Genomic DNA, 23,882 nt, shown 5'->3' on the forward strand with positions numbered 1-23,882 from the left:
GCTCCACAGAGATTGACTGGATGGATGCTTGTCAGACTCATGGTGCTCCACAGAGATTGACTGGATGGGCTCTTGTCAGACTCATGGTGCTCCACAGAGATTGACTGGATGGACGCTTGTCAGACTCATGGTGCTCCACAGAGATTGACTGGATGGGCTCTTGTCAGACTCATGGTGCTCCACAGAGATTGACTGGATGGACGCTTGTCAGACTCATGGTGCTCCACAGAGATTGACTGGATGGGCTCTTGTCAGACTCATGGTGCTCCACAGAGATTGACTGGATGGGCTCTTGTCAGACTCATGGTGCTCCACAGAGATTGACTGGATGGGCTCTTGTCAGACTCATGGTGCTCCACAGAGATTGACTGGATGGGCTCTTGTCAGACTCATGGTGCTCCACAGAGATTGACTGGATGGGCTCTTGTCAGACTCATGGTGCTCCACAGAGATTGACTGGATGGGCTCTTGTCAGACTCATGGTGCTCCACAGAGATTGACTGGATGGACGCTTGTCAGACTCATGGTGCTCCACAGAGATTGACTGGATGGACGCTTGTCAGACTCATGGTGCTCCACAGAGATTGACTGGATGGACGCTTGTCAGACTCATGGTGCTCCACAGAGATTGACTGGATGGACGCTTGTCAGACTCATGGTGCTCCACAGAGATTGACTGGATGGACGCTTGTCAGACTCATGGTGCTCCACAGAGATTGACTGGATGGACTCTTGTCAGACTCATGGTGCTCCACAGAGTGGCCGACGGAAACTAGATGGACGTTAATTTAATTTATTGAACAGATTGTAAATGATGTAAACTATTGTCTTCACATAAGGACATGTTTAAACAAATTGTGGCAATATAGAAGTATTTTGTATTATATTTCCTACTTCTCATTCTAGACTCATTGCAGGAGATTTCCCCTGAAGTTGGAACTTTTTAAAAGGTGTTTTTAAATTATCTGGGGGGGGGGGACAGCTCAATAGGTCTCTAGAATTTTTACATGGCATGTTTTGCTAGTATGTTCTTAACCTGAAACATAATGGTTAGGAATCCAATCACGTCATTAACCTGGAGATAAGTGGCATGGTATTCTTCTATACGGAATAAAGATGGAGAATTGCTATTTGTCATTTTATTTAAAGTGGCCTTCCTAAAAGGACATTTCACTCTTGAAATTTTTATGGACACAGTAACGCCTTGTTAGGATGAAGGAATTTCACTACCCATTTATGATTATGTGCAGATTTTTAATATGAAGTCAGTTTAAAAAGCCCAGATGAATTGAGGTGTCACCACTCAATGTTTTACTTTTCCTGTTAAATTGATATCCCAAGAACACAAAGGGTGAAAGTGAGGAAAATAGTGTTAACTGAGTTGGTCTGATTGGAATCCAGAATTTCATCGTTCTCCCCCTTGCTTGACGAGCAATACAGACCCCCCCCCCCCACCACTTGTGCTGTGATTACTTACCTGGACCACCTACTGAGACTTGAGTGCCTCTTTAAAAGGTGCAATTACCACTTTATAGACCACTGTTGTAGCCTCTTCTGCCTCCATGTGGTGGGTTCTAGTAATTACAGCAGCACATTGTCCTTTCACTATCTTGTTTTTTCCCTGCAAATGTGTTAACCATAATCTACCTGTAGCATCCCATTTATCGAATGGCCTGTGTCTTATATACCTAATAAATCAACTGAATGGATCAGTGTACATGCGATTCTCTTTTTAAAAAATTGCCTTGTCTAATTCTGGCATGTTAAACTATGTAGCCTGTAACCCAGGTAGAGAATAATAAACGTGTGAATCTGGAGTATGTTCTGTCGTGGGTTGGTCTGATTCTAAAAACCATCAGACTGCTTATGGAGCCTACGCTTCTCCAGTCTAATCTATGAAAAACCAATGGGAAAATAAAATCAGCCCAATTTATTTGAAGTAATTTCAAATACAGGGCTTGATTGAGCTTAACCTGGCACATGAAACCAATAGAACAGCTGCAGAACTGCCAACCCCACCCAGCTGGCACTCCAGACAGGCTAAAGTAAACCCAGAACTGCCAACCCCACCTAGCTGGCACTCCAGACAGGCTAAAGTAAACCCAGAACTGCCAACCCCACCTAGCTGGCACTCCAGACAGGCTAAAGTAAACCCAGAACTGCCAACCCCACCCAGCTGGCACTCCAGACAGGCTAAAGTAAACCCAGAACTGCCAACCCCACCCAGCTGGCACTCCAGACAGGCTAAAGTAAACCCAGAACTGCCAACCCCACCCAGCTGGCACTCCAGACAGGCTAAAGTAAACCCAGAACTGCCAACCCCACCCAGCTGGCACCCCAGACAGGCTAAAGTAAACCCAGAACTGCCAACCCCACCCAGCTGGCACCACAGACAGGCTAAAGTAAACCCAGAACTGCCAACCCCACCCAGCTGGCACCACAGACAGGCTAAAGTAAACCCAGAACTGCCAACCCCACCCAGCTGGCACCACAGACAGGCTAAAGTAAACCCAGGACTGACACCATAACATCATGCATCTTATCTAGAAATGAGACACCATACACAGATTTGATAGTTTATTACGGTTTATTTGAAATAAACAGCAACTGAAAATATGTTCAATTAAAAACCGATACATTTCCCAGCTAAAGGGCCTACACAGTAAGCAAAGAAAACCACCCTACATCACCATCTGTCCGTGTGCCAAACTACACCACAGGGTAGTTAGAGGCTTCCTCACCATGGTCAGTGTGTGGTGTCAGACACTCCAACCCTTCTTGCAGATCTGGAGTGTATGAGTAAGTATCAGTGGTGGAGCTGCCACCATACAGATCTGGGCGTGATTTGGGACCAGCTGTGTGTGTCGATGGTGCCAGTGAGTGTCTAGTTTAGGAAGACCTTCGGTGCATCCTCAGCCTGTCCTGTGTGTGTAGCAGGTCCAGCTTTAGGACAGCACGGCGTGGGTGGTTCGGACACCCACCAGATTGTCTGCGCTGAGGGACCTCCTTATGGTCACCTTGCCCAGATCCTTGTATTTGTCCTCACACAGTCTGGAGATAGCCTGGGAACGCAACAACACTTATTACAGCCCAGAGATAGCCTGGGAACGCAACAACACTTATTACAGCCCAGAGATAGCCTGGGAACAATTTTTTAGTAACTACATGATAGTAGGGGAGTAGGGGCTGGGGTTGTTTCTGAACAGGACCAAGTCAACCAGGACAACCATTAAACTCCCCTCTTGCCAAGTAGCAGTGTTTTCATTCCTGCCGTCCTAGAAGCTCTCCTCACCTCCAGTTTAGTGGCTCGCTGGTTGTCAAGTGGCTCCAGGGGGAAGTTGAGGTTGTTGTCGTCGGCCAGGGAGCGCAGGTCAAAGTAGTACTTGGCGTAGACGCTGGCCGGCACGTTGATGTTGAACTGAAGCAGCTCCAGGAAGTGCCTCTCCATCTCATTCCTGTGAGATGTAGAGAGAGAGAGAGAGGGGTACAGGTAGAGAGAGGGGTACAGGCAGAGAGAGAGAGCGAGAGCGAGAGAGGGGTACAGGTAGAGAGAGAGAGGGGTACAGGTAGAGAGAGAGAGGGGTACAGGTAGAGAGAGAGAGGGGTAGAGCATAAATCTCAGCAGTCTTATCCTCCATACTCTCCCAGCCTCCTTTTCAAAACGTCAGAGGGAAGTGAGTTCTCGGGGAGAGGGTTGAGGACGCAAGGAATCGAGGGAAGACTTTTGAGATGTACCTGGCCAGCAAGGCAAAATCAAAATCTAATTTTATTGATTTACATAAGATGATGAGTTTTGACCCACATGGCAACGTTCCAATTTAACAATGCACCTCATAATATTGAGATTTATATATTTTTATTCACAGTTCACTCTTGGGTGAGCCAAAACAATAAATTCCTGCACACTTCTATGGAGACATTTGTCAGCGGCATCAATCTACTATAATGTATGAATATAGTCCTTTGAACAAGGATGTGCCACAAGAAGCCCACAGTGGTAAGAAGCCCACAGTGGTAAGACAGGGGGCCTTATGGGAGACCCACAGCCTGAATCCTAAAACTACCCTGACACCCCTCAAATTCAACTGGACCTCCAAGCCACTTCCCACTGCTTTTTTATATTGTTCTCTCTAAATCAGGGACTGAGACACCTGGGACACCAGATGGGTGCAATTAATGATCAGATAGAACAGAATATCAGCAGGCTCCGAGACCTCGTAGGGTCAGAGTTGAATACCCCTGCCCTAAGCACTTAGATATGAGAGGATTGGAGAGCTGTAAGGATGATGGTAGTCGTCCCTCTTGCTTACACCTATCCAACCCTCAGGTCTAATGCCTAAAGGTTGGGGTGACTTGTGAAGGTGAGCAGTCAGGGGGACAGGTGAGTGGACAGGACAGAGGGACACTGACATGTCCTCCACGGTGATGTCCTTGAGGATCTGGCAGTAGTCTACGTTCCACACGGCCTGGTCGTCCCACACCTTGGACGCCAGCAGGATGGCTCCCAGTACGATCCGCTTCCAGTTGCAGGGACAGATGTCCATCTCAGCGTAGGTCAGCAGACGCTCCAGGTACACCTTGGGGAAGGATGGACACAGTAAATGAGACGGTCCCATCGGACACTGCTGGACACAGTAAATGAGACGGTCTCATCGGACACTGCTGGACACAGTAACACCGTTACCAGGGCCAGGTGTTCAGCAGGACACAGTAACACCGTTACCAGGACCAGGTGTTCAGCAGGACACAGTAACACCGTTACCAGGACCAGGTGTTCAGCAGGACACAGTAACACCGTTACCAGGGCCAGGTGTTCAGCAGGACACAGTAACACCGTTACCAGGACCAGGTGTTCAGCAGGACACAGTAACACCGTTACCAGGACCAGGTGTTCAGCAGGACACAGTAACACCGTTACCAGGACCAGGTGTTCAGCAGGACACAGTAACACCGTTACCAGGGCCAGGTGTTCAGCAGGACACAGTAACACCGTTACCAGGGCCAGGTGTTCAGCTGGACACAGTAACACCGTTACCAGGGCCAGGTGTTCAGAAGGACACAGTAACACCGTTACCAGGGCCAGGTGTTCAGCAGGACACAGTAACACCGTTACCAGGGCCAGGTGTTCAGCAGGACACAGTAACACCGTTACCAGGGCCAGGTGTTCAGCAGGACACAATAGATTATTATGCAGAACAAGCGTCTCTTTTACTCACGTCAGGTCTCAACGCGCCACAACACTTAACTACTAAACATGCCCAAAGTGAAACTCCCGGTGATGGCCAACTGACTGGTGGGGCCAACTGACTGGTGGGGCCAACTGACTGGTGGGGCCAACTGACTGGTGGGGCCAACTGACTGGTGGGGCCAACTGACTGGTGGGGCCAACTGACTGGTGGGGCCAACTGACTGGTGGGGCCAACTGACTGGTGGGGCCAACTGACTGGTGGGGCCAACTGACTGGTGGGGCCAACTGACTGGTGGGGCCAACTGACTGGTGGGGCCAACTGACTGGTGGGGCCAACTGACTGGTGGGCCAACTGACTGGTGGGCCAACTGACTGGTGGGCCAACTGACTGGTGGGCCAACTGACTGGTGGCATACGTGGTGGGGCAACTGACTGGTGGCATACGTACCAGGGTGACGATGGCATACGTACCAGGGTGACGATGGCATACGTACCAGGGTGACGATGGCATACGTACCAGGGGGACGGTGGCATACGTACCAGGGGGACGGTGGCATACGTACCAGGGGGACGGTGGCATACGTACCAGGGGGACGGTGGCATACGTACCAGGGTGACGGTGGCATACGTACCAGGGGGACGGTGGCATACGTACCAGGGTGACGATGGCATACGTACCAGGGGGACGGTGGCATACGTACCAGGGTGACGATGGCACACTCAGCAGTCAGCTGGGCCGAGCTGAAGAGCGTGCGGACAAAGCGGTAGATGAGCTTGTGTTCAGGGTCCACGCTGTAGTAGTCTTCTGGAACCTTCTCTCTCTGAGGAAGAGGAGGCCTGGCCAGTCAGTCTGACAGGAGGTTTGGTGTGCACACACACACAGACATACAGTATACAGTCTTCTTCCACCTACTCACCGTTAATGGGTGGATCTTCTCATCAAAAATGTCCAGAGAACGGTTTGAATCCCTGATGAGGGAAAAAAGACTGAAAACTACTGCTACAAGCCCACACACAAAGACCACTCCCATACTATGTTACTATGTCACCACACCTTCATTACCATGATACCATGTCACAAATCACCACACCTTCATTACCATGATACCATGTCACACAAATCACCACACCTTCATTACCATGATACCATGTCACAAATCACCACACCTTCATTAACATGATACCATGTCACAAATCACCACACCTTCATTACCATGATACCATGTCACACAAATCACCACACCTTCATTACCATGTCACACAAATCACCACACCTTCATTACCATGACACACAAATCAACACACCTTCATTACCATGATACCATGTCACACAAATCAACACACCTTCACCATGATACCATGTCACACAAATCACCACACCTTCATTACCATGTCACACAAATCACCACACCTTCATTACCATGATACCATGTCACACAAATCACCACACCTTCATTACCATGACACACAAATCACCACACCTTCATTACCATGTTACCATGTCACACAAATCAACACACCTTCACCATGATACCATGTCACACAAATCATCACACCTTCATTACCATGATACCATGTCACACAAATCACCACACCTTCATTACCATGATACCATGTCACACAAATCACCACACCTTCATTACCATGATACCATGTCACACAAATCAACACACCTTCATTACCATGATACCATGTCACACAAATCATCAACACAAAACTCCTCCATTTACCTCACCACGTCTCTATATAATTTTCCTCATGAAATAAATGACAGCTAAAACCTACCTGTTTTTTATGTGATAGTATATCGCCAACGTGACACTGGAACAGAGAGAGACAAGACGGTGAGTCCTTACAATGACCGCCTCTTTTCTGCTCTGCCGTGTGCGTGGAGGTAAGGAGGTCTCACCATTTGACCGTACTCTTCAGGTTGGGCAGGCTGACCGTGCTATCGTCAAGGAATATTGTGGAGCAGGAGCTGTACTTTTTAGATAACCCAGGAGACGTCTAGGAAAAGGGAGTAGTTGTTAGTCCATGGAACAGGGAAAAACACAGCATCACTTCCTGACATCTCTGCATTAGGATCAGTGGATGTCCATGGGTAGCCATAGTAACGCTCGACTGGACAGATGGATTTACTCACGTGATGATTACTTAAGTAGTTACTTCTCCTTTTCTCCCGCACTGGAGGGGAAAAAAAGTCAGACAAATCTTAGGTCAGGTAGTTCCCTGAACATGTAGAATAACATGTTGAATAATCTGACTGTGACCATTAGACTCTCCTGTTGTCCAGACCTGGGACGTGATCTGCATGGCACAACGTTGTGGGACGTTCAGATAAAGAAATATATTACGTAGAACAAGCGTGCCCCTCTGACATGTAGAATAAGAAATCATGTCAACTCTATTCATGACATCCATGATAACCAGAGGATACAGCCATGAGAAGTAGAAGATCCCCATGCCACTTGTGGCGACATGCTGCACGGAGCCTTCACTGTGCACTGCCACTTTAAGAGCGCATCAGCAGTCAGGAAGGGGGAGATAAAGATAGCTCTTCCGGCACTCTGTGGAGAGCTCTCGGTTGGCGCGGCAGTTTGACACTGTGTGCAACTCTGCAGAACTCTTGTTTATGTTCAGCTTCGTAAAGTGTTGAAGTGGAACGCCGGTGTGAGCTCTCTAGGTGGGGGGTGGTGTGAGCTCTCTAGGTCGGGGGGTGGTGTGAGCTCTCTAGGTGGGGGGTGGTGTGAGCTCTCTAGGTCGGGGGGTGGTGTGAGCTCTCTAGGTGGGGGGTGGTGTGAGCTCTCTAGGTGGGGGGTGGTGTGAGCTCTCTAGGTGGGGGGTGGTGTGAGCTCTCTAGGTGGGGGGTGGAACGCCGGTGTGAGCTCTCTAGGTGGGGGGTGGAACGCCGGTGTGAGCTCTCTAGGTGGGGGGTGGAACGCCGGTGTGAGCTCTCTAGGTGGGGGGGGTGGAACCCCAGTGTGAGCTCTAGGTGGGGGGGTGGAACCCCGGTGTGAGCTCTCTAGGTGGGGGGGGTGGAACGCCGGTGTGAGCTCTCTAGGTGGGGGGGTGGAACCCCGGTGTGAGCTCTCTAGGTGGGGGGGTGGAACCCCGGTGTGAGCTCTCTAGGTGGGGGGGTGGAACCCCGGTGTGAGCTCTCTAGGTGGGGGGGTGGAACCCCGGTGTGAGCTCTCTAGGTGGGGGGGTGGAACCCCAGTGTGAGCTCTAGGTGGGGGGGTGGAACCCCGGTGTGAGCTCTCTAGGTGGGGGGGGTGGAACGCCGGTGTGAGCTCTCTAGGTGGGGGGGTGGAACCCCGGTGTGAGCTCTCTAGGTGGGGGGGTGGAACCCCGGTGTGAGCTCTCTAGGTGGGGGGGTGGAACCCCGGTGTGAGCTCTCTAGGTGGGGGGGTGGAACCCCGGTGTGAGCTCTCTAGGTGGGGGGGTGGAACCCCGGTGTGAGCTCTCTAGGTGGGGGGGTGGAACCCCGGTGTGAGCTCTCTAGGTGGGGGGGTGGAACCCCGGTGTGAGCTCTCTAGGTGGGGGGGTGGAACCCCGGTGTGAGCTCTCTAGGTGGGGGGGTGGAACCCCGGTGTGAGGTGGAACGCCGGTGTGAGCTCTCTAGGTGGGGGGGTGGAACCCCGGTGTGAGGTGGAACGACAGTGTGAGCTCTCTTGGTGGGGGGTGTATCTTTTGGGAGCGCTCCTGTCATTGATCACATGGAGTGGTAGCAACATTGTTGCGAAGCCTTGACAAACAAACCAACCATCAGGTGTATCCGACGGACAATCCGTGCAACAGCTAAGACCCCCTCCTCTCCTCTCTGTGCTTTACACTGCAGCACTCCTCCCCAATGCAGTCCCTTTGATGTTCAGTGGCGCTGGACTACTACTGACCTGCCAGACATGTTTGGGTTGACATTGTAGTTAAAGGGAGGTTGTTGTTTGAACTGTATTGATTTGGTGTGGACCTACTGACATTTGGCCGAGAAGAGTAGAACAACCCCCCCCCCTCACTGGGAGGTAATACCGAATATTGCAAATTCTCTAAGGGTTATGAGTGGGTTCTTTCTTGTCAATTGTTTCTATGAAGTTGCCTTTTAAATTGCTCTGCCATTATTATTGTAGGTGGTATTATTGGTTGGGTTACCGCTGTGCTGTGACATGTGTTTTATATGGTGTCTCTTATCCTTTCTACTTGCCATCTGACCAACAGTCTTCACTCTAGACAGTCTCTTCTGCTGATGTGTGTTTCTGGTAGCAGAACGATCTATCCTATTATTTGCCTTTCAGCAGGGTTAATACCTGCCTGCCTGGCACCAGAACAAAAATTATTTTATTTACCCATCTAACAATACCGCTACACACTTACCATCAGTCTGAGACTTGTTGAGGAAGATTGTGCTGGCTCTGGCATTATCGGATGGGTTCGACTCCTGCGCCAATTCTGAAAGAAACAAGAAATACACACCTATTTTATCACCAACACCACAAGAAATGCACACGTATCCCAACTATATGCACCATGTGTATCTGAAAACAGAGTGAGATACAGTATACTACTGACTGATTACAGATCATTACTTCTGGGGGTGCACCTTGTGACTTGATATCATGACACTCACTATACTCTGGGAAAGGGGGATACCTAGTCAGTTGTCCAACTGTATGTATTCAACTGAAATGTGTCATCCGCATTTCACTCAGCCCCTCTGAATCAGAGAGGTGCTAGATACTCTGCAGGCTATAGCTGAAGCAAAAACAACGCTAGATACTCTGCAGGCTATAGCTGAAGCCAAAACAATGCTGGTTACTCTGCAGGATATCTTGGAATAGCTGAACCAATATGACTGAACAATCAATAGTGCAACAGGTCATAAACTGGTGTGTGATGTATGCATTGTGCGTTAACAGCAAGCAATATCTTCCTTTCCCCTTTCATGCATGTCTTGGCTGTTCAGAGAGGCGTGACCATGACGTATACCCCTCCACTCCAGCTTATCCAAAAAGTACACCTACCATCCGGGACCTCTCTATCGCTGATGTGCTGCAGATAGGTGCCCGTGTCCTCGCTTACGTCGTCGCCAGTGGTGGTTATTGGGTAGTCGTCGAGCTCGACTGCTCTCCTTGCAAGCTTTGGACTCCCGCCGGGGGACATGCAGCATGACACTGTAGCCCCCATGATTAAACAATTTGCTAAAGTCCTACTACTGACTACACCCCAGATATCTGAAAGAACCGTCCACTCGTCTATAACATCAGACTGTCAGTGATGTCTGGTCTCAAAATGACACATTCAATTTTAAATACATGAGTAGCAGCCACATATCGGGGTTCATATCTACAACACACAATTCAAACTGAACAGTTGAATCCCTGTCTTGTTCAGGGCGTGTGCGCAAAGGCATGGCGAGTAGCGCATTGATACGTCGGCCAGATACAGGCTTGACCACTAAACTAATCCAAAGGCTGGCAACGCTAGGACACCGGTTTAACCGTTAATAGCAACACGTTTTACTCGGTTTTAAAAAGCCTAGCTGAAGCTGCTAGACAGCTGATACGTTAAAAAACATAAATCTGGTCTTCATAAACCAGACGTAGTTTGCTAGCTAGCCCTACACCCGGCTAACGCTAATCCAGGCGTCAGCTAACTGGCTATTTATGCCGGTCCACTTGATCTAGCTATTCTTGCGCTGCATTGCAGTCAGAGAATATGCCGAATTCCTTCGTCTCAGCAAATGTTCTAGGTATGGTCGTTCACCGTACACAGAAATGTATAATGCTCAGATTTGAGACGACAAGCTAGCCTGCTAACAGCTGATTCCCACTCCAGCCAAAGCCAACTAGGAAGGAACGCCCTCAAGAACGGCCCATTTTGACGCACGTCAATTACCATTGGCTGTTTACCAAGATTAATAATTGTTATTTGACAGAGATTGGTGAACATTGTCATTTGACAAGTGTCAGCTCTACGATTTTATTATCGCGAGAATATAGATTTTTCCACTTCCTCATAAGAAATCGTTCAGCGAGGTATGAATTTCAAGCTTACTAAAAGTTACATATTATATTACATTTCCATGGTCTTCTTTTGACTATGGCGCTTGTACCATATGATGGGAATTATTTGCCCGTGCTCTCAAAACTACATAATTCGTCTGCCGAGTTCCATTTTGCTGACCACAATGTCAGACTAACTCAGGACTGGAATAAACTCGGAGTAGCTGCTGTCGTCTGGGATGCAGTGAGTGACCATCGTTGGTGTACGACTGTACATACTTTGCAGCATTTTTTAAATATGTTTTATTCCAATATGAACTATTCAATCATCTGTTGAATTACGGTCGTCTTCTTGAGTGTGACAAAGATGTAGCCAACTATGGAACGATTGATTCTGCCACACTTTACCGATACTGTTCTCTCCTTACATCTTATGTTTTCCTTTCTCTGTCAGGCGGTAGTGATGTGTATGTACCTGGAGCTGGGGCAGGTCGAGCTGACAGGGAAGGTTGCCATCGAGCTGGGGGCAGGCACTGGACTGGTGGGCATCGTGGCAGCTCTTCTAGGTAAGAACTCACATAAGAAACTGGTAGGAGACTTGCATTACAGGGCCAAACCAAGCTGAAGTGGGTTGGCCTGACTACTATATAGTTGAGCTGAAGTGGGTTGGCCTGACTACTATATAGTTGAGCTGAAGTGGGTTGGCCTGACTACTATATAGTTGAGCTGAAGTGGGTTGGCCTGACTACTATATAGTTGAGCTGAAGTGGGTTGGCCTGACTACTATATAGTTGAGCTGATGTGGGCTGGCCTGACTACTATATAGTTGAGCTGATGTGGGCTGGCCTGACTACTATATAGTTGAGCTGATGTGGGCTGGCCTGACTACTATATAGTTGAGCTGATGTGGGCTGGCCTGATTACTATATAGTTGAGCTGATGTGGGCTGGCCTGATTACTATATAGTTGAGCTGATGTGGGCTGGCCTGACTACTATATAGTTGAGCTGAAGTGGGTTGGCCTGACTACTATATAGTTGAGCTGATGTGGGCTGGCCTGATTACTATATAGTTGAGCTGATGTGGGCTGGCCTGACTACTATATAGTTGAGCTGATGTGGGCTGGCCTGATTACTATATAGTTGAGCTGATGTGGGCTGGCCTGACTACTATATAGTTGAGCTGATGTGGGCTGGCCTGACTACTATATAGTTGCTGGAACCATTCTGGAAAGGACAATGTGAAAATAAACCATCAGAGCCAGAACTGTTTGGGTTGGCCCTATAGTGTGGATCAGGCTCAACTGTTAGAACTACTAATTGTTAGTCACATTTTTACATGTGCTAACCGTGCAAGCCTTCTGTCCAAAGGTGCCAAAAAAGTGACCATCACAGACCGTGAGCCTGCCTTGGGCTTCCTTGCAGCCAATGTGAAAGAGAACATTCCCCCGGATCGGCTAGGAGCAGTGAAGGTCTCAGAACTGACCTGGGGCCAGGGATTGGAGCGCTATCCCACAGGAGGCTTTGACATAGTGCTGGGAGCAGACATTGTTTACCTGGAAGACACATTTCCATCATTACTGCAAACGATGGAGCACCTCAGCTCAGAGAGTAGTGTAGTGCTACTGGCCTGCAAGATCCGCTACGAGCGAGACACTAACTTCCTGAGCATGCTGAACCAGCGCTTCACAGTACACGAGGTGCACTATGACAAGGAAAGAGACATTCACATCTACAAGGCTGTGAAGCTTCCAGCAAGGAGAGATCTGTAGGAACCAGTGACTGATGGGGGATGTGAGGGGTTTGAATCACAGTGGATGGATCAATGTGCTGTCAATCATTGATGGTTCAGGGAGCTACTACTCATGAATGGACAGTCAGTGAGATGGGTTCATGGAGGATGGTTTTGTTTCATGCAGGGTTGTGTCCAGTAGGGAGAAAATATGGAGCTACAACCCAGCTACTATGGGTGATTGTAATTGTCTTAATTTCATTCATCCTTTTTTGATAAAATGGATTTGAAAACAAATTAAGACATGTGAAAAATAATACCAGAAACACATTTATTAACAGCTGCCAAAAACAAATAGTAGAATCTGTAATATAATTGTTTTGCTTTTTTCATACAAGTGAATGCTGACATTAAGAAATACAACGTTTACAAAATATGAACAGAAATGGCAAGTGTTTTAAAAATAAGATGCATATGTTATTTATGACAGATGGCTACGTAAAAACTAAATAATACAATATGGCATTCCGTTATCCAATCAAACAGAAGACCGGGTTCAGTAAGCAAATGTTCTGGAACTTTGCCGATAGAAATATAGTTGACATGAATCCTTCTTTTACATGTCAGAAAGGCATGTCTGTTCTACAAAACAGTTCTAGCTGAACATTTGGATCTGTTCCACAGTGTTGTGAGCTGCTGAACGCACCCCTGGTGTAAATCCCACGTTTGTTGACCGAGTTGTCAGTCTAAATGTCAGCGATGGGTCTACGTCATCACTGCAGATCCAAGCAAACTATCCCTTTTAACGAACTACATGATAAAAAAAAATGCTTCTTCCCTTGTTCTATCAGAAGTGTTTTGAGGCACAACAGATGAAAAAGTGAGATTGTGGGGCTAATCCTAACTTTCACTCTACAATCCCATTGATGTCAATGCATGATTAAGTGGAAGTTAGGATATCCTCCAATATGATTATGCCTTATGCCTGTTCAGGCCATGGAGAAACAAACAAGGAGACTCAAACACACACACTGCCTCAGACATCGTATACATTACATGAATGCCTAAAAGCACACTATACAACACCCATAGTCTACCCTTCAGTCATATTTCACAATTCCTCCTGTCAGCTGTGTGGTAGCTCAGTTTACATTAGCACAACTCTTTAAAAAGGTACTCAGCGAAATGACTTTCCCCCCGAGCAGCACCGGAGATATTGAGATGAGCGAGATGCAACACTTTGCCATCACACAGTAGCGCTTCACGTTGTAGTGGTAGCCACGGCACCAAAACAGCGGAGTTGAGCTTCTCGCTTCAACACTCTTAGTTGTGGAAATTGACCCACTATGCTGTTTACATTCTGCATCTACGTCATATCGCTGAGGTTACCTTTTAATGCCTGTTAGTTGATGCAGACAATCCACCCACAATCCATCTCCTACCCCAAAACACCCGACTTAGCAATGCTGAATAACAAAAGTTGGCAAGCAGAAAAATTCAATACATGATAACCCAACTCAAGCTCAAAGATAATACATTTCATCTGACAGTGGTTGGGATCTACAGTCCACATAAAGTGTTAGTAAGTAACAGAAGAGTTAAAGCAATCATCAGCCTAAATACTGAATAGTGTAGCACTCAAAAAGATGACCATTTTTCCAAAATCATTTTCAACGTGTGTTGCCAGGTGACGGTCCAAACTCAATAGTTGTATAGGGTAGTTCATGGTGGGCAGAGGGGTCCTAGTCCTCCACGGCTGGTGTTTTCCTGGTATCTGACATCTTGAGACTGGGGACTACTGGTTAGTTAGCAGCAGTGGTGTCGTGGATAGACACGATACCTACCACTGTAAGATTCCACTAGGGGCTCCATTCTATTGGTGGAGAAACAGTGTGCTCCACCTCATCCTTTTAGGGGTACTCATGATGGAAAGTACTCATCATCCTTTTAAGGGGTACCTATGAGGCCATCCTTTTTAGGGGTACTCATGTCATCCTTTTAAAGGGATACTTGTGAAAAAGTGGAGAAATTGTGTTGTTATTTTTCCTCTTTCTGTAGGTCTTATAGACTGGTAGAGCTTTTTAAAAAGAAAGGGATAAATGGGGGAGGGAGGGTGGTGCCAGATGCATGGCTCTGTGGTGAGTCTCTGTACATGGGGGGGGGGGGGCACTACTCTGATTTGTGGCAGTACAAGTCTTTAAGTGACTTCAGTTCCTCAATGAGGGTTTTGTTTTGGTTCTCCAGGACGGCCACACGGTTCTCCAGACACTTGACGTACTCCTTCTTCTTCCGGCGACACTCCCGGGCCGCTTCCCTGTCACACACACACACGGAGTCAGTACAGTATGTCTGGCTCAGCAAAGCAAATCTTAACACGATCACCATGTTTTCACTTAACCTCAGCTTTATTGTGTAGGTATAGACATAGGAGTTCCATATCAACAACATGCTAAATGTACACCTACATTATAGGATGTAGTCTACCATTTCACCCAACAGCCTTCATTAAAGTGATCAACATAACCCTAGTTAACAGTATCTATACCCTCTACTCCACCTACCTGTTCTTCATCAGTCTGACCTCCCTCTTACGGGTGACGACAACCTCTGGGCCTTCCTGGCCAGACAAGGCGGGAGAGGAGGCCATCACCATCCCAGGAGTCATGCTGCTGGTGTTGGCCGTACGGATCTGGTAGGTCTGCACTTCTCCAGAGGCAGCTGGGAAACAATGTTTACGTCAAGAAATTGTTGGCATACAGGAGTTGTTTGTGTTGTTGTGTGACTGCGTATGCAGGAAAACGGTTCTGTTTAGAATGTACGAGCAGAACAACTGACGGGCACCCAGTAAGAACCAAAACTTGATTGCGACTGGGGCCTCCCATGGTCCAAGAGGTTCTCACCTTGCATTACCACCTGGTTGCTGGGCACCAGGATTTGCTGTCCATCGGAGGTCTGGGCATACTGCAGGATGGTGGTGCCCTGCTGGGCGCCCGCCGCGTTGGTCATGGTCAGGGTCTGCATCCCCTGCATGCCATCCGTACCGTTATTGGCCAGTTGGATGGCGCCGCCCTGGGTGATGGCAACTGAAGAGGGGGGAGGGGTTAATGGATGATCGTCAGGTTAGGAACATTACTACGGTCTGCTCGGTCATGTTCAGCAAGGCACACCATAGCGAAACGGAAAATTAACATTGTCATTATTGGACATGTTCAGGTAGAACCTTCCCGTTTCATTCAAACATTTCTCCCTACTGAACATGACCCTATTTCCACTATAGTCATTGACCATACACGACTCATCAAATATAAAGTAAGAAAGCCAACTAAGCTTGTCCAAACCAGAACAAGCAGGCACTCTTCACATATGGCCATGATGAAACTGGAGTACGGGTGAAGTTGCCCCTAGATGCTGACCTTGGGTCAGTTAAGCATTTTCCCATGTAGAGGGGATTGGTGGAAGTACCTACGGGACCCCCCCCGGAGCGATAAAACTGACGATTGAATAGGTAGGGGTTACGTACTGTACTGGCCGCTGGCCGTCTGATAGATGGGGCATGATGTGGGCATGGCAACGGTGGTGATGGCGGGGGTCGAGTCGTCCTCCGATTTCTCCTCCTCGATCGGCGGGACCGCAGACACGTCAGACGACAGGTCGTTCAGGATCTTCCTGCAAGGGATAACAAACAATCCCAATCAATGTCTCGGACTCTCAGTCAATGTGTCATCAGATTTCATTCACAGCCCAATCAGATCCAAAATGGCACCCAATCTGCATTAAAAAAAGAATCCCAATTTGGCAACACTGAGTCAACATGACAGTCATGTTGCCAGATTGGGATTTTTTCCTGCCACCCTGAGGCTGAGACAGTGGCCCTGTGGAGGAGCGGTACCTGTAGGAAGGACGTCTGGAAAGTATCTCCCTCCTCTTCTGAGAGTCTGTCACACTGTCCACCGACTCCTGGGAGTCCTGGGAGTCCTCTGCAACTGTTGAAATCTGACAAGGTCAAACACAAGAGTTGCAGTTTATAGGGCGTCCAATCAAAAACACTTTTTTTTGACCAATGGGTAAAATAATATAATCCATTGGAAAGATTTTACCCTTGTAGGATGGTCAGAATTAGGGTGATTAAATCAATCGAGGCCAGAGAGAGAAAAGTGGCAAAAAATCTGGAAAATCACTTTCCCGTTGAACTGATCTTTCTTCTAGAATCCAAAGGACATGAAACAGAGGTAAGATGGATATCCACTTTTCATATTCATTCAAAATTCCTGTCATTTCCCCAAGATACCTCACAAAAACAAGCGTAGCTCTGAAATGTCAGAGCAATAAGCATATACCCCAATTTTTTTTTTTTTTACCAAAGCCTTTTACATTTATTTCAGCTTGTCTCATGCTAATTGAGTTTTTTTGCGACCCACGGAAACAACTTTGACCACAAAACGAAAAATTCTCAAAAATCATTACAGGAAACTTGCACTGCTGCTTATTATCAGATGTATTAGGTTATGAAATCCAACCTTTTAGATATGTTCATGATATGTTAGAGAAAGACCCAACTGAACCATTCAGAACACGAAGAATCATACTTGTCTTGGTAAAATGGGTTTTATAACACAAGTCTAATAAAAAGCATAGCTGGCACACACCCAGAGAAAATGATTTTGTGTGGAGGTGCTGACTAACAGCAAATAAACTATAAGCTATGAAAATAGAGTCATATATATATATATATAACTCCCAGTAATTCATTTTACAGGGATATAACATTAAGTGAAATTTCATCACCAAAGCACATAGACACCCTGCAGTTTATTGGAAATGCAGTAATACCTATACAACATCCAATAATGTTCCATTGATTTGTTATATTACTGTATGTGACCCACACCAACCCTCAAATAGCTGCCATCTGAGAGATTCTCTGCTATAGATTAGATCAGTTCATTAGTCACATGCACAGGGTCACACATGTAATTGAAGGGTACAGTGAAATTCTTAAAGCTCCAACAGTACAGGTCCAATATAGACCTGTTGCTGCCTACTACCAAAGCCTATTGCATGTATCTTACTATGTACATCACAATACACTACTGTAATGGAGGGAGGAATGGGGCTCACCTGAACAGTCTGTACTTGAGGCGACTGGATGACCGAGGGCTGGGCGGCCTGGATGACCCCGTGGACCTGAACCGTCTGACCGTTGGGCAGCTGCACCAGGGTGACTGTGGGGCCGCTGGAGGAGACCTGTCCTGCTGCCATAGACACCTGCAGCAGGGACGCAGATTTAGAAACGGCTTATGAGTGTGGGCTATACATGCTCGTTCCAGGGCCCGGTTTCCCAAAAGCATCTTAAGGCCAAGTCCATTTTAGCACAACAGGATCCTATGGGTCTAACGATGGACTTAGCCTTAAGATGCTTTTGGGAAACTGGTCCATCATTTTAACCTTTATTTAACTAGGCAAGTCATTAAGAACTAATTCTTATTTACAATGACAGCCTACCCCAGCCAAACCCTAACCCGGACGACGCTGGGCCAATTGTGCGCCGCCCTATGGGACTCCCAATCATGTCCGGTTGTGATACAGCCTGGAATCGAATCTGGGTCTGTAGCGACACCTCTAGCACTGAGATACAATGCCTTAGACCACTGCGCCACTCGGGAGCCCAAAATCCACATAATGGTTACAATCAAAGACCATGAATAGAAGTGATTGATTATTCTTCATGTCAGTGAACAGTTCTGCTCTTCTACAAAACATATTTATTTATGAACATTCTACAATGTTGTGCCCTGCTGAATGCAGCCCACACATGAATACACCCTACACGCATAGGCTGCATTTACACAGGCAGCTCAATTCTGAGCTTTCTTTTGACCAATCATATCAGCTCTAAAAAGATATGACGTGATTGGTCAAGACAAATTGGTGGGGAAAACATCAGAATTGGGCTGCCAGTGTAAACACAACCATACATGTACACCAAAAGTAGGGCCTCGTAAAGAATTTCCACCAGAGGATCAATAAAGTTTCATTTGATTCAAGTCCCAAGAGTCCCAAGAAACAAAGAGATCTTCTGTTGAATCTGACAATTAATCTTAATGGTTGTACAGTCGTCTCAAATAAAACTGTGAAGGACCTCGGCGTTACTCTGGACCCTGATCTCTCTTTTGAAGAACATATCAAGACCATTTCAAGGACAGCTTTTTTCCATCTACGTAACATTGCAAAAATCAGAAACTTTCTGTCCAAAAAAATGATGCAGAAAAATTAATCCATGCTTTTGTCACTTCCAGGTTAGACTACTGCAATGCTCTACTTTCCGGCTACCCGGATAAAGCACTAAATAAACTTCAGTTAGTGCTAAATACGGCTGCTAGAATCCTGACTAGAACCAAAAAAATTGATCATATTACTCCAGTGCTAGCCTCTCTACACTGGCTTCCTGTCAAAGCAAGGGCTGATTTCAAGGTTTTACTGCTAACCTACAAAGCATTACATGGGCTTGCTCCTACCTATCTCTCTGATTTGGTCCTGCCGTACATACCTACACGTACGCTACGGTCACAAGACGCAGGCCTCCTAATTGTCCCTAGAATTTTTAAGCAAACAGCTGGAGGCAGGGCTTTCTCCTATAGAGCTCCATTTTTATGGAACGGTCTGCCTACCCATGTCAGAGACGCAAACTCGGTCTCAACCTTTAAGTCTCTACTGAAGACTCATCTCTTCAGTGGGTCATATGATTGAGTGTAGTCTGGCCCAGGAGTGGGAGGGTGAACGGAAAGGCTCTGGAGCAACGAACCGCCCTTGCTGTCTCTGCCTGGCCGGTTCCCCTCTTTCCACTGGGATTCTCTGCCTCTAACCCTATTCAGGGGCTGAGTCACTGGCTTTACTGGGGCTCTCTCATGCCGTCCCTGGAGGGGGTGCGTCACCTGAGTGGGCTGAGTCACTGATGTGGTCATCCTGTCTGGGTTGGCGCCCCCCCCCCCTTGGGTTGTGCCGTGGCGGAGGTCTTTGTGGGCTATACTCAGCCTTGTCTCAGGATGGTAAGTTGGTGGTTGAAGATATCCCTCTAGTGTTGTGGGGGCTGTGCTTTGGCAAAGTGGGTGGGGTTATATCCTTCCTGTTTGGCCCTGTCCGGGGGTGTCCTCGGATGGGGCCACAGTGTCTCCTGACCCCTCCTGTCTCAGCCTCCAGTATTTATGCTGCAGTAGTTTATGTGTCGGGGGGCTAGGGTCAGTTTGTTATATCTGGAGTACTTCTCCTGTCCTATTCGGTGTCCTGTGTGAATCTAAGTGTGCGTTCTCTAATTCTCTCCTTCTCTCTTTCTCTCTCTCGGAGGACCTGAGCCCTAGGACCATGCCCCAGGACTACCTGACATGATGACTCCTTGCTGTCCCCAGTCCACCTGGCTGTGCTGCTGCTCCAGTTTCAACTGTTCTGCCTTATTATTATTCGACCATGCTGGTCATTTATGAACATTTGAACATCTTGGCCATGTTCTGTTATAATCTCCACCCGGCACAGCCAGAAGAGGACTGGCCACCCCACATAGCCTGGTTCCTCTCTAGGTTTCTTCCTAGGTTTTGGCCTTTCTAGGGAGTTTTTCCTAGCCACCGTGCTTCTACACCTGCATTGCTTGCTGTTTGGGGTTTTAGGCTGGGTTTATGTACAGCACTTTGAGATATCAGCTGATGTACGAAGGGCTATATAAATAAATTTGATTTGAAGTGCCTGGCAATGTTGATGAGGGTACTGTACCTGGGCAAGTGTGATCTGCTGGGCCTCAGACTCAGAAACAGCTGTGTCACCACCCTGCTGTGTATCGGCTCCCGCTTCCATGGTCATTTAGTTGGCTGGAATGGCGGGTGGAGAACTCTGGAGAGCCTGTGAATGTGCGTTTTTACACAAAATGTAAAATATTGGTATGGGGGTGGATTTAATTCAGGGCTCTCCAACCCTGTTTCTGGAGAGATAAAGTTGTGTAGGTTCACGCCAATCCTGTTCCTGGAGATACCATCTTGTAGGGTTTCGCTCCAACCCCAGTTGTACCTAACCTGATTCAGCTCATCAACCAGCTAACTATTAGAATCAGGTGCATTGGATTACAGTTGGAGCTAAAACCTACAGGATGGTAGCTCTCCAGGAAGAAGGTTGGTGTGAAACCCTACAGGATGGTAGCTCCCCAGGAAGAAGGTTGGTGTGAAACCCTACAGGATGGTAGCTCCCCAGGAAGAAGGTTGGTGTGAAACCCTACAGGATGGTAGCTCCCCAGGAAGAAGGTTGGTGTGAAACCCTACAGGATGGTAGCTCCCCAGGAAGAAGGTTGGTGTGAAACCCTACAGGATGGTAGCTCCCCAGGAAGAAGGTTGGTGTGAAACCCTACAGGATGGTAGCTCCCCAGGAACAGGGTTGGAGAGCACTGATTAAGTGATGTTATACACTGACTGTGATGTTTCAGGTCGTGGCTTTTGTGCCTCTGTCTATCCATACCAGACCAGGTTTGTTTAAGTGATTGTAGGCTACACCAGACATGCAGTATTACGTGTGACTATCTGAAAGTATGGGAGATACTATCCCAAACCATAAGTAACGTTCCTAAGGTAAAAATGTGTTGCTCAATGTTAATGTAATAAGTTCCAACATTGCATGAACGTAATGATTTTATGACAACACTAGTTAAGTGTATTTTCAATTTACAGTATAATATGCAGCACATCATTTCCTAACACGATACCGTTATTGCCGCCCTTTTCCAAGTAGTTAGCTAGCAAAGTATATAGCATTGTTAGCTACAAAGAAAACAGTAGCTAGCTGACACTTGCCTAGCTATACTAATAGATAAGAAAAAACACATTTTCAACCAAATGGTACGAAATGTATCCATGTTCATATTGTTACTCGTTATATTAAATATTTGTGGTAGCTAGCTAATATCGACAACCTGGCTAACTAGCCATAGCAGCTAGCTAGCTAACGTAAATATACAAATGTGTCCCATGCGGTAAAAATCAAGAGTTTTAGCTCAATCAATTCATTTGCATGTGGTTCATTTAACGTTGGCTAGCTATGACACTTTAATTGATGTCTTTATCTAAGTTTGCTAATGTAGTATGCTTATCCAAGACAACCACGCTGTGTTTGCAGACGGACTATCTTGCAAGCTAACGTTAGCTAGTTCTTTGGGAGGGAAATGTCTGTAGCTAAGCCAGATATTATTGGGCTGGGCTATCATTCTATACCGCTAGTTAGCTTAGCAAGTTAGGCATTCGAACCTACATGTTTTGTGATTGCCAGCTGGCTATGTAGCGAGATGGCCAAACTAGGTCTGTTAGCCAACATGCTGATGCTATTAATTACTGTGGTTGCAATCTTTACTCGAGGACTCAAGCCTCACTCCCATTTTTCCAGTACCATTCTCACATAGCTGGCTGGCTAGCTTTGTAGACTGACTCAACATCGTGTGGCTCTGCAACACCGCCGCCATGATCTCTTTGTTAGATTTGGAGCGATTTCTCCAACACACCAGGGCTTTCTTCTATCCCCCTCTCCGCATCGGATGCTTACCCGACACAGACTCGCTTCGTCACTCCCGGGTCCTCCGAGCTCCACTTTTATTCAGACCGACACGTAAGAGACCGCGTCAGGCTACACCTCTGTCGCGTCACCGAGATGAACAACAACACGGAGAACGAGGGAGACGACGAAAATCAGTTCTATCGACAGGGCTCGAATTCGAACGGAAAATGACGAAATCCACACGAAGAATACCGACATTGACGAACATTGGCGGAAGTGTACGAAATGTAGGCCTAAATAAAAGTGCGCATGTGCAAAATGTGTCAGTCGAGAACATGAACAGCTGTCAATCAAAGACGTCTTATAAAACAGAAACTATAACATCTTTGTTATATATTAGGAAGCATGAGCAGTATGCTAAAAACAGCATTGTACTGCCAGTAGAACTGATTCTAGAATCTTAAATAGACTATTTTGTACATAATTGTCACTAGTGATAAATCAAGATGTATATTCCAAATGTTCCCAAACCAATTTGCTCATGGGCTAGATATATTTTAGTATCATTATGAGGGATATAAAAGCTAGTCTTTCCTTTCCTAACTGCCTGTGTATATTGGTTCCTAACTTCCCTGAAAAGTTGCATATTGCGGGGGCTATTCGATGCTAATGCTGTACGCCACAGGATGTTTTTGTGCTGGTCGAGGGCAGTCGGGTCAATATCTGTTCCTGGTTCTACATTTTTTGAATGGGGCATGTTTATTTAAGATGGTGAGGAAAGCACTTTTATAGAACAACCAGGCATCCTCTACTGATGGGATGAGGTCAATATCTTTCCAGGTTACCCGGGCCAGGTCGATTCGAAAGGCCTGCTCGCTGAAGTGTTTTATGAAGCGTTTGACAGTGATGAGGAGTGGTCGTTTGGCCCGAAGACCCGTTACGGACGCAGGTAATGTGGCAGTGATCGCTGAGATCCTGGTTGAAGACAGCAGAGGTGTATTTGGTGCGCAGGTTGGTTAGGATGATATCTATGAGGGTGCTATTGCAGATTAAGAGAACGTACGCAGCAGGTTAGGAGAATTAGGTTAAGGTTAGGACTTTTCATCCTAACCTGCTACGAGAAGTCACTTCCGGTCGTAGCTGTATCGAAGGGGCGTGTTTTTAGGGAGTCCCAGGTGGGGGCAGTAGAACACTGTCTGTGAGCATGCTGTATAGATCTGCTGCCACACTCAAGCTACAAATCAGCAATAAGAAGCTTCTACAATCTGGGCCCTGTTGAAATACATACTTCCATCTTCCCTTTTGAAAGACAGGGATAGGTTTTTGATTAAGGTCTCCACTAAAGCAATACCCAATATAGTGTTATTGTGATTATTGGCTAGGTACTTTCACTTATTTAATCTCTGATTAGTGATCACGTTGAGGGAGAAAGGAGGCATGTTTTGGTGT

At 47.0% G+C, this 23,882-nt stretch overlaps 3 protein-coding genes across 6 annotated transcripts; 1 reads left to right on the forward strand and 2 right to left on the reverse strand.

The window, feature by feature from the left end:
• Positions 1-2,564: 2,564 nt before the first annotated feature.
• Positions 2,565-11,066, reverse strand: LOC110497041 (cyclin-Y-like protein 1). 2 transcript variants are annotated; one of them, XR_005037367.1, is made up of 10 exons: positions 10,204-11,066; positions 9,557-9,631; positions 7,332-7,372; positions 7,098-7,195; positions 6,974-7,009; positions 6,106-6,157; positions 5,890-6,009; positions 4,411-4,577; positions 3,141-3,455; positions 2,565-3,101 (listed from the first exon to the last, which is right to left on the reverse strand). XR_005037367.1 is itself a non-coding variant. In XM_036951769.1 (10 exons), exons 1-10 carry the CDS (start codon positions 10,364-10,366, stop codon positions 2,946-2,948), a joined length of 1,032 nt encoding a protein of 343 aa, XP_036807664.1. In that variant the 5' UTR covers positions 10,367-11,059; the 3' UTR covers positions 2,565-2,945. The 2 variants fall into 2 exon arrangements, 1 of the variants encoding a protein (XP_036807664.1); XM_036951769.1 differs by having other exon boundaries at positions 2,565-3,062; positions 3,293-3,455; positions 10,204-11,059.
• Positions 11,067-11,169: 103 nt separating this feature from the next.
• Positions 11,170-13,350, forward strand: LOC118941088 (protein N-lysine methyltransferase METTL21A-like). The gene is made up of 3 exons (XM_036951773.1): positions 11,170-11,428; positions 11,639-11,750; positions 12,554-13,350. Exons 1-3 carry the CDS (start codon positions 11,282-11,284, stop codon positions 12,952-12,954), a joined length of 660 nt encoding a protein of 219 aa, XP_036807668.1. The 5' UTR covers positions 11,170-11,281; the 3' UTR covers positions 12,955-13,350.
• On the reverse strand, positions 13,232-22,727 carry LOC110495586 (cyclic AMP-responsive element-binding protein 1). Of its 3 annotated transcripts, none has more exons than XM_036951772.1 (8): positions 22,338-22,727; positions 20,676-20,801; positions 18,033-18,179; positions 16,804-16,907; positions 16,435-16,580; positions 15,815-15,997; positions 15,476-15,632; positions 13,232-15,228 (listed from the first exon to the last, which is right to left on the reverse strand). In XM_036951772.1, exons 2-8 carry the CDS (start codon positions 20,760-20,762, stop codon positions 15,084-15,086), a joined length of 969 nt encoding a protein of 322 aa, XP_036807667.1. In that variant the 5' UTR covers positions 20,763-20,801; positions 22,338-22,727; the 3' UTR covers positions 13,232-15,083. The 3 variants fall into 3 exon arrangements, with proteins under 3 accessions (XP_036807667.1, XP_036807666.1, XP_036807665.1); XM_036951771.1 differs by having other exon boundaries at positions 22,482-22,726; XM_036951770.1 differs by having other exon boundaries at positions 22,329-22,726.
• Between the last annotated feature and the right edge of the window lie 1,155 nt (positions 22,728-23,882).

This window comes from Oncorhynchus mykiss, chromosome 18, assembly GCF_013265735.2.
Source record: "Oncorhynchus mykiss isolate Arlee chromosome 18, USDA_OmykA_1.1, whole genome shotgun sequence".
NCBI lineage: Eukaryota > Metazoa > Chordata > Actinopteri > Salmoniformes > Salmonidae > Oncorhynchus > Oncorhynchus mykiss.

What these genes read in the sequence shown, in the direction of transcription:
- LOC110497041 (XM_036951769.1), bottom strand. Translation starts at nt 10,366, where the DNA reads ATGGGGGCTACAGTGTCATGCTGCATGTCCCCCGGCGGGAGTCCAAAG. An exon ending in CAACAAGTCTCAGACTGATG is followed by an intron (nt 7,373 to 9,556) that starts GTAAGTGTGTAG and finishes TTTCCCCTCCAG; the next exon opens with TGCGGGAGAAAAGGAGAAGT. An exon ending in AGTGTGCCATCGTCACCCTG is followed by an intron (nt 4,578 to 5,889) that starts GTACGTATGCCA and finishes TCCTTCCCCAAG; the next exon opens with GTGTACCTGGAGCGTCTGCT.
- LOC118941088 (XM_036951773.1), top strand. Translation starts at nt 11,282, where the DNA reads ATGGCGCTTGTACCATATGATGGGAATTATTTGCCCGTGCTCTCAAAA. An exon ending in CTGCTGTCGTCTGGGATGCA is followed by an intron (nt 11,429 to 11,638) that starts GTGAGTGACCAT and finishes TTTCTCTGTCAG; the next exon opens with GCGGTAGTGATGTGTATGTA. An exon ending in CATCGTGGCAGCTCTTCTAG is followed by an intron (nt 11,751 to 12,553) that starts GTAAGAACTCAC and finishes TTCTGTCCAAAG; the next exon opens with GTGCCAAAAAAGTGACCATC.
- LOC110495586 (XM_036951772.1), bottom strand. Translation starts at nt 20,762, where the DNA reads ATGACCATGGAAGCGGGAGCCGATACACAGCAGGGTGGTGACACAGCT. An exon ending in AGCAGATCACACTTGCCCAG is followed by an intron (nt 18,180 to 20,675) that starts GTACAGTACCCT and finishes TCCCTGCTGCAG; the next exon opens with GTGTCTATGGCAGCAGGACA. An exon ending in GACGGCCAGCGGCCAGTACA is followed by an intron (nt 15,998 to 16,434) that starts GTACGTAACCCC and finishes CCCCCTCTTCAG; the next exon opens with TTGCCATCACCCAGGGCGGC.